This window comes from Larus michahellis, chromosome 9 (assembly GCF_964199755.1).
Source record: "Larus michahellis chromosome 9, bLarMic1.1, whole genome shotgun sequence".
Taxonomy (NCBI): Eukaryota; Metazoa; Chordata; class Aves; order Charadriiformes; family Laridae; genus Larus; species Larus michahellis.
The window spans coordinates 48,064,155-48,079,533 of record NC_133904.1 but is presented as its reverse complement, the minus strand read 5'-3'; the positions used below and the strand labels follow the sequence as shown (position 1 = coordinate 48,079,533).

The 15,379-nt window shown below is 47.3% G+C and overlaps 1 protein-coding gene across 1 annotated transcript; it reads right to left on the bottom strand.

Annotated features, from left to right (window-relative positions):
- Positions 1-4,204: 4,204 nt before the first annotated feature.
- P2RY10 (P2Y receptor family member 10) lies at positions 4,205-13,877 on the bottom strand. The gene is made up of 2 exons (XM_074601582.1): positions 12,988-13,877; positions 4,205-7,645 (listed from the first exon to the last, which is right to left on the bottom strand). The coding sequence occupies exon 2, from the start codon at positions 7,641-7,643 to the stop codon at positions 6,621-6,623; it is 1,023 nt and encodes a 340-aa protein (XP_074457683.1). The 5' UTR covers positions 7,644-7,645; positions 12,988-13,877; the 3' UTR covers positions 4,205-6,620.
- Between the last annotated feature and the right edge of the window lie 1,502 nt (positions 13,878-15,379).

Here is a 15,379-nt window from a genome sequence, read left to right as displayed (position 1 = left end):
GGAAGGCGATGACGTCGTTTGATCCAACGGCCGGGCGATAGAGAGCTCGGACGCGGGTTTCTTTCCTCCTCTTTGCACAGAAGTTGAGTTAGGTGACGGTGTCCTTCGGTCGAGCTGCTTCTGCTTTTATCCCCAGTCGCTTGCCTTTTGCTTGCTAAAAACTATAAAATACAGAAGCAAGTATCTTCCAGAAAGTGCTCACTAGAGGAAAACCAAAAACTCTGCCCGTGTGAGTTACTGGAAGGCAGTAATTTTCCTTCATTTTCTTGGAAGTTTGGTTAGCCTCAGACTGTGAAGGCTATAGGCTAAAGCTAAGGGTTTAGGCTTTATTTCTGAAATAATAAGATGGTTTAAGATGGAGATTTTCCCAAAATACTACTGTTTAAAAAAAAAACACCTTAATGTGCATCATGCCCAATTTCTTTTTTTCTTTTTGCCTCCTTTAATTCCTTTCCCATATATATATATATATATGCATATATATGTAACGTTTAGTTCTTTTACTGCCTGCTACGTGTGACCTTCTTTCTGAATTGCTGAAAACTCTCAGGCATATCTTGTAGTGGAACTTGTTATGAGCTGCCTTATTTCCAGCTGACCAGTTTTATGTGCTATACAACGTCCCATCTTACGGCCCAGGGCTTGAGAAGATAATATGGCTGTTGGCACCTTTCCCTCTCTTACTGTAGGTAACATAAATAGAGCTATTCTTGCTCTGTTCATCTATTTTCTGTAATTGGTCCTGTGACCCTGCAAAATTTACAGAAACGTAACTGTGGAAGAGAAATGAAAGAAGGAAGCTATTATAATCTTTAATTGCAGAACAAGCCACCAGTTCATGGCCTGGGATCAAGCGGGCATCTTTCCCCGCAGCAGTTGAGCCCACCGGCTCTGCCGGCTGCGCAATTCCCGGGGTTTCTCCGTGCTGGCAGCGACACTGACCACGGGGACCTGGGTGCACGCCCGAGGCGTGAAGTGGTGCTTCACGACAGTAGCGTAGAAAACGAAGAGGATCCATGACCTGGAGTGTCCTGTGGTCAGTGGAGATGCAGTTACTTGAATCCGTTGGTCAACATCCTCATGAAGGCAAAGGCAAAACCACTTTATACCAACCTTTACAGAGATACCTGTGGGCTTCTTCATTACCGCTTGCTTACCCATCATGTAGATGTAGCCTGCTGGCAAATAAGTACCTGGGAAACCCCATGCTTCTCGTCTCAGCTGAGAGCAAAGTGGTTTGGAAGATCCAAGGTTCATCATTCCAGGTTTTTTTTGTTGTGCGTCTCTTTCAGCAGCTGCTGCTGGTCCTTGGAAGAAAGAACAGCGCTCGTGTATTTGCGAAACGATCAGAGATTTGCAGAAGGGAGGCTGGCACTGCGCCCCGTCCCTCTCCAGAGGTTAAAGGTCTATCCCAAAGTGAAGTGGCTGTTTTATCAGGATATCCTGCCTGGGACATCCTACTTCTGTGTCCACAGCACACATCCAGCGCCGTATGCAGCCATCTCTCAGCCCTATTTTTAGGTACGTGTTTACCGCAGGGCTGCTGGGGAAGGGGAGGTCAGTGGCTGTCAGACCATGGTGAGGGTCAGACTCCTGCCTCAGGGTTCCTAACCACGGCGAGTCCTTCCTCTGCTCGTTGGCTTTTTGCAGTACTTTTGCAGAAGATCTCAGCCTTCCTGGTTGTGAAAAGTTGCTGGACTGACAAGCCTCAAGCTTCTGCCTTCAACGTGTACCGATCCACCTCTCCGTTCTTTTTCAACTGCATGCGTATTTTTGTTTAGCGTTTCTGCTCTTCTGGCTCATTACCGATACTAAACCTGCATTTTACGCTATGCACTGCTATACCTTCAAAGGCAGAAGACACAAAGGAATTTTTAAATAACTGCGAGACTTTATCTGAGGCCTCCAGATAAAGGTCGTCTTCGCCTTTAGCCTGGTATCCTGTGGGCAGAAGGCCAAATGCATACCATCAGCATCTCTGTAAGCGCTCAGCTTTTAGAAATATCTGACAGGATGCACCTGAAGGATGTGTGAAAAACAGTGGGCCATTCAGGAGCAGGGGGTTTTATTCACACAATGCAACTCACCCTTGTGCAGAGACTTGCTACGGTTTGACCGGAGCCGTGGGTGCGTGGCCCGCGGGGCTGGGTGAGTCCCTGGTGCTCTGCGGCACAAAGTCCTCCTCGCCACTGCACGGTGGCCTCTACGGGAGCAGCGTTTTTGGAAGCTTTGATTTATTTTACAGCAAATAGTTGTCGGTCGCTCCCTACCTTTTCAGGCTAAGCCCTTGTGTAACCCGCAGACCCGGCATTTTTGATCAAAACGCACCAGTCGTAGCCCCGAAATCTGTTAAATGCAATGAAGGGTTTTTGGTTTTTTGAGCTGGCTCCTAGTTTTTGAGCTGTTCTCCTGCATTTACAGCATATTTTGTTTTTCCTCTCTGCAGAGAGCTGGTAATTTCATTTCAGGAAAGAAAAAGAATCTGGAGTACCCGCAAGATCCTGCAGCTCAGAACCTGAGGCTGCAGAAAGGCATTAAATCCCGTGGGGTTTCTTCCCAAACACATTTGCTGTCAAGCACGGCAGGGCCCTTTCTGAAGCAGGAGAGGAATTACCAGACCTCTGATACCAGTTAAGACAGGGTGACCACTTGCTGGCGCTGCAGAGAAACACTTTTTTTTGTTTGCTAACAGGTGAATGGCTCATGTGCTAGAGCAGACCATCTGCCATGCTGTGGTTTTGCCCAGGGCTGTGCCATCGGGGGACGTGGGCTGCTGCCGCTGTGGGTGGCTTGGAGACCTCACCGCATTTCCACCCTGAGCAGTTCCCTTCGGGGTGAGTCTTGACGCTGGGTTGTTCCAGCACCGAGTGCCAGTGGAGCCCTTTGGATCCATCCTTTACAAACCTGCGTAGCTGTACCCAGCCTCTCGGTTCCGTTAACTTCTGCCTTTCTGTGGCATCTCTGTTGAAAGACTTATTTTTGCATCTGCCCAAGAAGGATGTCTTCTTTTTATAGCTGGCGAGTCTGGGGGGACCAGCACAAGAGATAATCCAGGAGTGACACCATGAAATCGTATTTCCTCTTGTCAAAATAATCAGCGTGTTTTGTGGTCACAGGAAAGGGGGTGAATTACAGGAACTGGAGCTGGGCACGTTGTGCCCTTGAAGGTGTGAGAGTGCTGGCAGGCAAAGCCACCACCTGCAGCCCCAGGTCTTGTGTTGCATCCAGCACCTCCCAGCCGTGAGGGCAGCCATAATACTGTCCTCCTCAACAGTGACGCTAGATTTGTCTGTTCTTCTCTTGATTCACACTGCTGAGGTTTTGGAGGACTGGAGCTAAAAGGTTTGAGTTTCACATACGAGTTTGTGGAGGCCAAACTGACAGCCTTTGACTTTCTACATGCTTTAAGAAGATTACAAGTTTTCCTTGATCTCTTTGTTACTTTGAGTTGTTGCTCTCTAGGCTAGCTCACCATCATGACCATCTTGGCTAACTTTCTGTCGTGGTTTAACCCCATCCGGCAACTAAGTACCACACAGCCGATTTAACTCTATCCCAGCCAAAACCAATACACTTTCCCACGCACCAGAAGAGACCATTAGACCAGGTTGTCTAACCTCCTGCACATCAAAGTGATTTGACTTGAAAGGCCGAAAGTGTTGAGTTTGTGACTTTTCCTCACAGGCTGGGGCTGCAATATGTAAAAAGGTCTATTTCGGGGGGTCTAAGGGAGTTCAGAGGGTGAATGAGGCAAGAAGATGGGGGGAGCACATGAGCAGCTGAGGTACTTGGGGCTGCCGTCATTGTGATAGGGAGTGTTATCCCTCATAGAGCCACCAAATTTGTTGTTAGGAGTGGGAGGGCCACTGTCACCCTTTGAACGTTCAGATGCTGGAGCAGGTATTCCCATGCCAGGTCCGCGTTATAACTTTCGGTATGTAGGGGACTACAGTTACCAATTTCTGCTTTACCAATCTTGTCGTCAACAGCGCCAGTGCTTTTTTAAGCCATGTAGAACTGGATCTGCGAAATGATTGTTGAATGAGATACGGAGAGATGGTTTCTGTGGTCCTGCCTGCATGTAAGGACGATAGCAATCACTCCTCCTCACCCAGTCACGCACCATTGGCAGCACAGCTATTCCCCAGCAGGATCTTTCTCTCCCCCAAATACCTCTAAATCCAGTGTAAGTGTTGTAGTTTTAAAAAATAAAATAAAAATAAACATGAATCATATTAGAGTAGGGTGAAAACCTTTCTGTAGACAAGGAAGCAATGTGATTAAGAATAATAAAAGCTGATGTACTGTATCACTTGAACTCTTGGATTCAAGGAGGAGCCGATCCCGTTCAGTTTTCTAGGTATAAGTGGTAACTATGAAACTCAGCTTAAGTTTGCAAAAATGTGTTTATTTTTTAAGCATCAGTTTTTGGAAAGAAAAACTGTAGGACAAGCTACATAGTTACCATAACAGTGCCTTCAACTTGTTTTCATCGGATAAATGGAGAATCCTGTGAGAAAGAAATCACAGTAAACAGCTCCCAGTCACATTCTGGCTGATCAAAGTCCATAAAAATCCTCAGAACAACCATTGAAAGTCTCCTTCACTGACGATATCATACAGCATCTAGCTTATGGGAAAACTGCTAAATTAAAAACAATGTCCTTATGCATTCTTAACTGTGTACCTGAGCATCAGCCTCTGGTCGCGTTTTTAAAGGGACTCCTTGCAGTGTGTAAACGCGCACGTGTGTCATTGACGTAACAAACTGCCGGTTAAATTGGAGGACACATTTCCATTGACTTCAGTGGGAGATGGACTGTTTGCTTGCTCTGCAGCTTTCTCACCAGAAAACCAGAGAAACCTGCAATAACGCTCTCTCTGTGACAGTTACTTCCTTCAGATAGGCATGTTTTGGTATTTTCACTTATCTGCATGTAAGATTACGTTTATTTTACTGTAGCCCATAATCATCTTCTCACAAATGAGACAAGTACAAGAGCTTGTTGTATTTCACCAGTACGTTTGCTGCCTTTTAGAGGAACTCCAGTGTAATAGTTATTTAAACCTAGCTATTGTTTGCTTTTTCCCTTTTTATTGTAAAATAGTCACGTGGGAAAGCGTAACACTGCAGGAAATTTTTGACTGAGCTGGGAATTGAGTAGTTAGATTTAAAATATACTTAGGAAGTGGTTTTGGTATTTCTTCTATTTTTACAGCAACATGTAAGACGCTGCCACTGGTGTTTACTGAGAATTGTACACATTCCTTTTGAAAAAACACAGGATTTCAAAGGCAATAAATCAGTGCTTGTGTTCAGCCAAAACAATCCCGAGGTGCCACGAGGATGCCCTTGAAGTTACACGAAGTGGGTGAACTTAGCCAAAGAGCTGTCGCTAATTTAAAATAAGGGGTCAATAGCGCCCTTTCCTCTTACTGCTTTTCTTATCTTTGTAGTCAATAAAGTTATAAAAATGTAAACATTAAGATCATGAGAGGAGCTAGTGGAAAAAATCACGATGAATAATTTTCTTAAGAAATTAGCCTATGCTCTATTAGTGAAATCACCTTGGCAAGGACACCTCTCTTTTTTAAAAGATGTATCAGTTGAATCTATCAAGCACAGATTTCACAGGGCGGATCCATCACAGGTACCTCTGAGCTGAAGAAGCCATACACAGAAGAGAGCAAGGACCTGAACGGTGCCACCAGCATCATCATATCCAACGGCGCTGATGCCGAGTCCATCTGTGCCCAGCCCGCGGCACACTCCCAGTGGTCCTGCCCCTTGGAGTCCAAAGGTGAAGGCCACGTACTCATGCCCTCCTTGCTCCCGGGGACAGCTCGGAGGGGAAGAAAGCCACTCGGAGCAAGGGAAGGTCCCACTCTTTGGGAAGTTTGAGGAGCTGTCGGGAGAACTTGTTTTGCAGAGAGTCTTGCACCAGCTGTAGGTGCAAGTTACGGGATGCGTCAGCAATTAAGGAGCAAACTTAGAGCTGGGTGAGAAGGAAATAATGAACGAGAGCGGGATGGGGAGTGCAGGAGAGGTGACGCAGAGGTAAGTGTGGCGACCAGTGGGATACACTCAAAGCCGGGGCTACTCTGCTGAAGCAAGCTGCCAGCCTTCACGCCTCTGCGGCCCAGAGTGTGGGGACCAAAACCGCCATTTATTGTTACTGGCCATTATCAGGTTCTTGTGTACATTGTGTGTTTTTAGCAGAGAAGGCACTTCAGCAGATGTCAGTGTATGGATGTGGGATTGTCTTTGGCTTGATCGTAGAGCCATGGAGTTGGGAAAATAGAAGAAAAGCTCCTGGGACTTTTCCACCATTTCCTAGCAAAAGCTTTGTCGCTCCCCACTGTATATTTTCTGGTCCAGAGAGGAGAGGTGTGGGTGGCACAGCGGTAGGTGTAGTCACACCAGTTGGGTTGCTCGTTAGCTTCCAACGCATTGGTCTTAAACAGAGCTTTATCTTCTATATATCGAGAGATTTCCACTGCCACAAAAATCCCCCAGATACACTTACAGGATCTTCCACAATGGAGTTTGTAATTGAGTGTCACAGAACAGTCCCAGATTTGATATGAAATATCTTCATTCTTTTCATCTGGCTTTCTTGTCATTCCTTAACTGATGAGGCACTCTCTTTGCTCATGAGCCGACTCCTGATGACCATGCTGCTGTGCCTTGATATCTGGTCTTGAAACTCTGAAGTCATAAAGAAATAGAGGATTGGATCCAAACAGCAGTCCAGACTTGCAAGACATAAGCAAAAGGGTTGGGTGTAGAGCGTGATGGTACTCAGGAAGCAGTCTGTAATGACATTTTCTTTCACCAACATGTAGAAAAAGAAGTTGATGTGGTATGGTGCAAAACACACGCAGAACACAATGGCACACATGGAAACCATCCTTAAAGCCTTCCGCCTCTCACTGCTGTTTTGCAGCGGTATCTGGAAGCCCCGAAGAGAGTCTTTTGTTTTCCAAGTACAGAATAAAATAATGATGAGTGGGCCGATGAACCCGAAGAGCTCCGCTGCGCCTGTCATGAGCACGGTGGCCACTTTGCTGTCGATCTGCCGGACTTCGAGGTCAGCAAAGCAGGTATTTGTGTTGTTGGCCATGCCGTAGTTGCGCATGATAGGGAACGGCAAGCACGCTGCCCCCACGAAGAGCCACACCACAGCGCTGATGGCTATGTCGTACCGCCGCTTCCAGTTCTTGGCTTTGAAGGGCTGATACAGGAAGAAATACCTCTGAATGCTGATGCAGGTGAGGAAGCAAATGCTGGCGTACATGTTGAGGTACTTCAGGTAGAAACACAGTAAGCAAAGGAATTTCTCAAAAGGCCACGTGGAGTTAATATAATAGTATATTCGCAGCGGCAGCGAGAGGACGTGAGCCAGGTCGGCGACGGCCAGGTTGATCATGAAGATGACGGCTTTGTTCTTCTTGCTGATGAAGCGGCACAAGACCCACAGGGCAGCGCTGTTTGCCAGGAGGCCGGGGATGAATATGATGGTGTAAGTGGTTGCGTACAGGCTGTTTTTGAATGTTATACTGTGACTGGAGCAGGTCTGGTTGCTCTGCATCATGACTGGGCTGCTGGAAACATCTGTTGTGGTATAGGGTGGGTGGGTCATTCCTATAGAGAACAAAAACAGGGGCTGTAAAGGCAAAGCACTGTAAGGGTTGTTGATATTCACATTTGCATTTCCTATCTGACTATACAGTACAAAGTAGAGGTTTGGAAATATCTTCTGTATAAAACATCCTGCTGTCTTCTTCAAAACTGCCCTTTCAGAGGTCTCCCACTATTTACGCAGAGGTGAAGGATGATTTTGGTCATGTCAGTCCCCTTGCTGGGCTGCCCGAGTGCCGTAAGCATGGGTGAAGATGTGCCTTACTGCTAATAGAGAAGCAGGAGAAGCTGCCTACCCTTTTGGCAGCTCAAGGTGATCTGTGGTTTGGTCTCTGGGTAGCTGGGTACATGGAAGAAAGGCGTACCATGGCCCAGCTTCTGTCTGTGAAGAACCACATGGCCCAACGAGCAAAATGTGCTGCCGACCACTGAATAATACCTGTACGTTAGACCTGGTGTGGGTGGCATTTCTCCTGACCCCACCAGTGGACCTCATGGACCCACCTTCTCTGGCAAGATGGGGGCAGGCCGTGTGGGAAAGTGTCGCAGGGAGCAGGCTTGAGAAGTTTGGCTGTTGTAAGTGCAGCCAGCGCTCCTGAAATCTGCTGCCATGTATTTAAGCTAATGTAACAAGCAGAGACCTAATCCCATCACCAGCTTCCATTTCCCATCACCCTAGCAGCCTCAGTTTAACACTTCTTACCATCAGATAATTTTATTTGTAGATGTTTCCAATTTCTGGCTCTCCTTTGAGTCAGATAAGTAGGAATGGCTAAATGTCACGTGTAGAACGGTTGGGCCATCTTTCTTTTGTCAGCTTTTGTAACTGGGATTTGTCTTCAGTAAGGCAACCCAGGCAGGAGGAGTTTGATTTTATCAGGTATTTCCCCACAGGGTTATAATTCTCATTGCAGTGATTCCCTCCTGGGTCTAATACAACCGTTAATATTGAATATCAGCTTCATGTGGCACTGCAGGCACTGATTCATTCCTTCTGACTCATTTTCTGCACCACTGGCAAGGGGCATTTGCCAGAAAAAGTGTCTCTGTAGGTAGATATTAGTAACTCGTACCCTGTTACTAATGTTTTTTCCGTCATGTTATAAAAAAAGAGTAGCGTTTAGAGCTCTCAAGTGACAAAGAACACAAATAGCTGTTTTTTCAGCTTGTTAATCATTGTGGTACTTGGCAGTTCGTACAGACACTGTTCAAGGCTGCTATGGAAGGGTTGTAATTCAGGCTGCAGGAACGCCCAGATGTGGCAAGGTCCCAGGATGGGACACAGGCCACCCTCACCGTGGGTGCAGTGGCTCTGGCTGATGCTGATGATGAGCCATCTAACCACTGCTCCTGCAGGCTCCCCAGACAGATGCTGCTGCCGGGTTTCTTGCTTTTCTTTTTAAACTTGTCTTTCCTTTTCTCACAGTCTTCAAAAAGCAAGGTCTGCATGTTTATCTCCTGCAGCACTCTCAGCGTTAGAAATTGGGCTACATCCTTCAGTTGCACCAAACATCAAAGAAATGCTGCAGTGGAGAAACCCGCTATCTAATCCCCTTCACGGAGATGGCACGAGTACACGGAGGCCAGGTTTCTCAGAGCACACCCCCCAGGCTGGTTTTGCCCCTCCAGGGCAATCCCTCCAGTCTGCGGTTCACTCCTAGTAACCCTCACCCCATGGCAGCTCTAGGATGAGATGCTCTGCTCTGTGGTGGAGTGTCCCCAGCTGCCCCCATCCCAGGACACCACAGCCTTGCTCCTATCACAAGGCCAGAACTTGTCCATGAGGAGGGAAGAGGGCTCAAAAGGTGCTGGAAGTGAGGGGGAAAGATGCATCTGGCCCAAGGCCTTATCTCCACCGGTCGGAGAAGCAACGTTGGAGGCCTCCCACTCTCCTTTCTGGTGCTCCTCAGGGCACTGGGACAGCGAGTGGAGAGGGCATGGAGCTGAGCATTGGGGTGTTCACTCAGGGTGTTGCTTCTCAGAGCGATAAACTTGGGTTACATCCCATTTCTGGAGAGCGTTGTGAATTTCTGGCACTCTGAAAGTGTATGATCTCCTTCCATCTGGTTCACCTGCAGCTCCAGCTGGACATGCTGTCTGCTGCCCTTGTCTCCAATGAGAGCACTGCTCGCTACACCCCATTTCTGTCCCTGCAGGTGACAACCCACTTTGCCAAGAAGCCATTCAAGAGCCACCTTCAAAGTTAGGAGCTGCCTGGTTTCCCTTGGGTGTCAAGGTTAGGCTGACTGGCTGGTGCTTCCCCAAAAACACGAGTGCTACATGGCCATTGAAACCACTGAGGATTAGATACATTTGCAAAATGTTCTATTTTAAGGACACGCTCATATTTAAATGCTGGCCAGTGGATACGTGTTCTTCAGTTCAAATGAGTCATAAGAGTCAGTTTGCTTATTGACGTCCCTAGATACGGTTAGCCCTCATTTACATTTCATGTGACAGTTAAGGACCAGACCACAGTGTCAGCAATCAGAATAATCAAGTTCAGGCTGCTGACTCAAACTGGCCGCTGAATGGAGCCATTTAGGGCAAACGGACATGTCCAAGATGTGTCTGCTGTAACACGAGGGTGATGCTGAGTGTGCACGCTTGATACCGGAATTCAGCCTTCACTTTCTGATTGCAGCAAACTGTGCCCAGGCACGCAGATGAGCACAGGGCTGGGCTGCAGCATACCTGAGACCACGGTGGAGCCCACAGCATGGAGAGGTTCCCCCTCTGGCTTCATCTGCATCTGCTAATTGTCCACAAGGTGTCAGAATTAATCAAGATTTCATTTCTTTGCCCTCCTCTTTAAGGTCGTTTTCTAACCCTCAAGGGACCGAGTGGCTGGAGGCAGAGGTGGTGGTGTGATTATGTTCTCATGAGCTTGTGTTGTTCTCTTCTAGGGTGACCCCAAATTGAAAAACTCTTGTGTTGCTGAATAACTGATGTTAGGGAAAAAAATGCTCCCAGGAGCAGTCCTCATATTGCTGGTGTTTGCAAGTGGAAGCATCCTGAAAAGCTGCACTTTGATGGAGACCAGGGAGCTGCTTTGAACCTTGGAACCAAAAGTAACAAAACACAACCTGTGGAAATGCAGGTGATGTCCCATCCCCACCACCTGAGCAAATGTGACACCGGGATTGACGAACAGGAGGCGTACGGCCCGTGGAGTCAGAAAAAGCCTCCCCTTCGCATGCAGCGAACTCAGGGTCAGGCCATTTACAATGAGGTGGACTGAGCAGGATGACCTGGCCGTCAGTGCAAAAGCATTAACACAATTAATGCATACATGGGTGATGTCTGCTGGCTCATCAGAACAGGGCACTTTCTGAGAAAGAATGGCTTTGTTACAAAGTCATAAATATCTAATGAGATTAAACTATCTCTTTAGACAGAATGCACCCAGATGTATGCCCAGGGGACTACAAAATGCTTGTATTTCTGCCCTTCCGCCCACTTCTCTTGTTCAGATTGAAGCTTAGTCCCACACTGTCCCCTTATCTTCCCACACCTGCGCATGAAAGCAGACAAACAGAGATACCGCAGAATGTCTGTCTGAAATTAGGTCTCCAAAGCTGTTAAGAAAGAAAAGTAATTTGCCGCATGATGTGTGTACAGCAAAGGTAGAAGGCTGAAAAGCTCCATCGGATTTTATCAGTGATTATTTACATCTTGCAGGCAGACAGCTCCTATTGCAACATTGTTTTCAGAATATGATTTTTTTTTAAAAAATGGTAGTACATAAATACTAAAGCTAACTACTGCTTTTTACATTTTAATTGGAGTCTGTACTTGTGAGGCTGCTGCACTAAGGACATAATTAAGTGTGCACGTTATTACTCATAGCTGGACGTTTGGAAACTAAACTAGCATTTCTAGGAAAAACATGTTCATCTTGACAGGACCGAGAAGCACAGGAATGTCATTCCAGAGTCCTGGATCTTTCTGGCATGCCCATCAGCGGCCGGGTTAATTGACTTGATTAAGACACAAATGCCTCCAAACTCTGCCCTTGTTGCTTTGACGTGAACATCTCAGGTTATTGCACTCCCACTTTGTTGTGAAACCTCCGCAGTCAGAAGTGGAAAGTTCGACAGTTAAGGGTACTTTTTCTGCTTTTCTTCTTCCACAAAAAAGAGCATATCTGCGTTGTCCCATCTGTTGTTATGAGATATTTTCGTTTTGCGACACTCGTCTAATTCTCACTTCTACAGCTCGGGCAGCTGGAGAAGCAGGGCACGCACGCCGCAGGACGCCGGCAGCCTCGCTGGAGCGCTCGCTCCAGGCTGGGCAAGGGCTGTCTCACGGACGGACTGGCATCACGGATGCAATTCCCATGGCTGGTGATGTTTGCACTGGAGCTAAGGTCCCAGCGCTTTCACTTGGCAGCAGAAAACCTGTCCCTGAACAAGAATCACACTCGGACTTCACACATCCTGCTGCCGCAGCCTGCTGCCGACATCCTCTCCTACAGAAATACGCGGCGAGCCAGGTCTGACATATTGACTCACCCTCGGTGAGATTCCCTTTCGATTTACTTCAAGAAATCTCGGATTCGGCATCCACCCGCTACGAATCCTGCCTATAATTGCCAAACTGCACATGTGCCATTTTGCTGAGCTCCCTTCGGAGCTGAGCCGCTGGTGCAAGCGAATGCAAGCCCATCCGCAAACCACCTTTTATAAAGTGCAGTTTAAAAGCTTCAGTCCACGAAGTAAGTTAAGTTTTAATCCAGACCAGTGACTGCAGCCTGAATTACGCATTGAAACTGCCTCAGGATTCTCATCAACAAAACCAAGTCCAAGCAAACTTGCTATTTTTGTCATATTGTGTCTCCCTGACTAATATTAATTTCCTACTGTTGCAATTCAATCAAAGAGCATTGGACGGCACAGAGACAGGCAGCATGTAGATTTTTTTTTTAACGGTAATATAAATCACCATTAGAAAAAACAGATTTGCAAGTTTCCCTTACTGTCAAGTATGACTTTAAAATAAAAGATATTCCCAGAGAAATCAGTCAAAAAAAAGGAAATCGTGCCTAGTAATGACACTGGAGAACAGTTGGAGAACCGCTAGTTGCCCATGCTATACCGTTTTGCTTTCTCTAGCAACAGCAACCTCATGCAGCCGCTGTTTCCACTCCTCCATGCGTTCATACAGAGGATTGGCGCGCAAGGAGGGCTGCTGCTTTTTCAAGACTCAAGGCGCCACAAATCTCCTCCTGGCAAGAGCCAACCCCTAAGAAAAAGCCCGAGGAGTGCAACATTTTCGTAGGGAACAGCATAGGCTGATTAACCTTGGTTCTAGATCACGAAGAGGGAGCTTAAAAGCAGCCTTACCTTTTCAGGCAGAAACCCAGCTAAGTGCACCCGTGCTGTCAGGAGGAAGTGGAGTGTCCCGGCTGCACCGCGCCAGCCGTGTTTACATGTGCACGGCGACCTGACTGACATCACGGGGTGCTGCAAGGTGCTGCTTTGCCTGCGGCTCCGGGCTGGGGCTGCCGCTGGGGCGGGCGCTCGCTTCGCAGCCCCTGCCTGCTCCTGCGGGACCCGCTCGCTCGGCTCCCAGCGATGCTCAGCTGAGTCCTGGCCAGGCAAACGCACAGTGGCCCCAAAATGGGGCTCATGTGCCTTCGTCCTTGATGTTTTCTCTTCCACCGGGATGGCCCGGCACCCCTCGGGATGCTGCAGGACGAGGTTCCGAGTGGAGCTGGTGCTGCTCTGTGCAGGGCACCCCTTCCTCCTCTCCCACTCTTCCTCCTCTCCAAGCAGAGCTCTGAGCTGACCATGGAAACCCTCTCGAGGTTTCTGCCTGCTCCTCCCTGGGAAGTTCAGCTTTGCTTGTACCTCCTGATCGCGGGGCTGTAGACAGTCATAGCTGTGCGTGAGGCTCGGCTGGTGGGTGCTCCGGGTCACCTGGTGCTAAGTGTCCTTTCTGATGAAGTCCAACTTCCCATTGGCTTTTTATAGCACTTGTGAGCGCCTTGCTCGACATTTCTCTTGAACTAAATAAGTAGGCAGCTCAGTTTACACTTGCTGGAGCTTGCTGCCAACAGTGTCAAACGGTGGCACTTTTGAAATTGTTTCAAGCAATGGGGTGAAATCCAGCTTCACCCTTATCCCAGAGGGCAAATGCATTAGTGAGGCGAGGACTTTACCCACTTAGAGGATCTAATTGTTTGGATTTTCAGAAAGCCACCAGGAATCTGCCCTGCTCTGCCTCTTCAGGATCGGCCTCTGGCTTGCAGCACATGACTGTCCCTGTAGCTCAGCGGTTAAACTCTCTGCTCTGTGGTGGTTTGAGAGTGTGAAGTAGAACATCGCTGCACCCACTACCTGACTTGGGGACAATGTAGATGTTGATGTCAGACCACTCAGAAACCCAAACCTAATGTCTTTGATCCAAATAAGAACGCTCCACAATGAACACCCCCTAACATGTAGCGCTGTGCTTTACAGATGGTCCTGTTTCCATGAATTGTCAAAGGAGGTCAGTAGAAGTTCTATGATTCTATGACTCTACGTTGGGAGACTGTCAGATGTTTATTTTTAAATTATTTATACGGGCTTCATGAAAAGCAATAGTGAGCTTTTGGCCGATGTCGTAGTGTTTATCAGTACATCCTGTTTAGCTGATTTTTTAAGTTGTTCATCAGCAATGGGAACATATTTGCTGGAATTTATCCAATCACAAAGTTGCCTTTAACATTAAATCACTGCAGGATCCTCTGCAGGCCGGCAGGCTACGCAGCACCTCATTTGGGAACTGCAATTTAGAAACCGTTCCCTGATTGACCCGACTAGCATTTGTGGAAAACAAACATTATCGACTCTTCTGCGGATGCTCTCTTGTCTGCACGGACTTCCATCTGTCACAAAAGTAAACTATAATAATAAAAAAGGGTGCTCGTGAAAATACACTGCATACTTAAGAACAGGTCTATGTACAGAAGAGACGCAGCTACTGTTGCCGCTCCATACTCATGCACAGAAATTGTTCTGGCAGCCTGGTTTAGGGCAGGTTGTTATACAGGAAATGTAGGACCAAGAAAGAGCTTTAAAGGCACAGGTTACAGCACCCGCGGAACAGTTCTGCTGAATTTCTTCGTGCTTAAATTTATCCAGTTGCAAAGTGGAGATAACATTTTCCTGTCTGAAAAGGAAGGATGTTTGCTGTCTGGACTTTTGTAAGACTCAGCTAGAAGATTACATTTCAAAAAACTTCTAAGTAAGTGATGTGTTCAGTACCGTGCACGCTGAAAGAAGGCTATGGTATAGCCAGCCTGGAGGGTTTGAACCTTGCTTGCCAATATTGCATATCAGTTATCCTGCAGGTCAGGAGTGAGGAAGTGGCTTTTTCTGCTGATAAAATTGAACTTACGCTCGGGATTTTGTAGGCAGTTATACTGGTTACAGATGTACTTTCCCTATAGATCTATTTGCCCTAATTATATAGGTAAAACTTCGATTTGCATAGCATGCCTAAGACCGTTCTTGCTTTTGGTTATCACTTACCAGAACAATGAGCTTGCCAGAAATATTCACTGCCATAATTACCTATATTAGAGGAGAGCTTGGCTCCTGCAAAAAAGCATGGGCAATATTTCCCTGGCGTTCAGAGAAGGGGCTTGACCTCAGCTATATTTGCGCCCTCCAGGTTGATTACCCCTGGACCTTCCCCAGGACGGTCTGCGGCATGGCTTTTGTGTCCTCCGCTTTAGAAATGAGCAGC

Excerpts from the sequence above, each read along its gene's own strand:
- P2RY10 (XM_074601582.1), bottom strand. The coding sequence starts at position 7,643 with ATGACCCACCCACCCTATACCACAACAGATGTTTCCAGCAGCCCAGTC.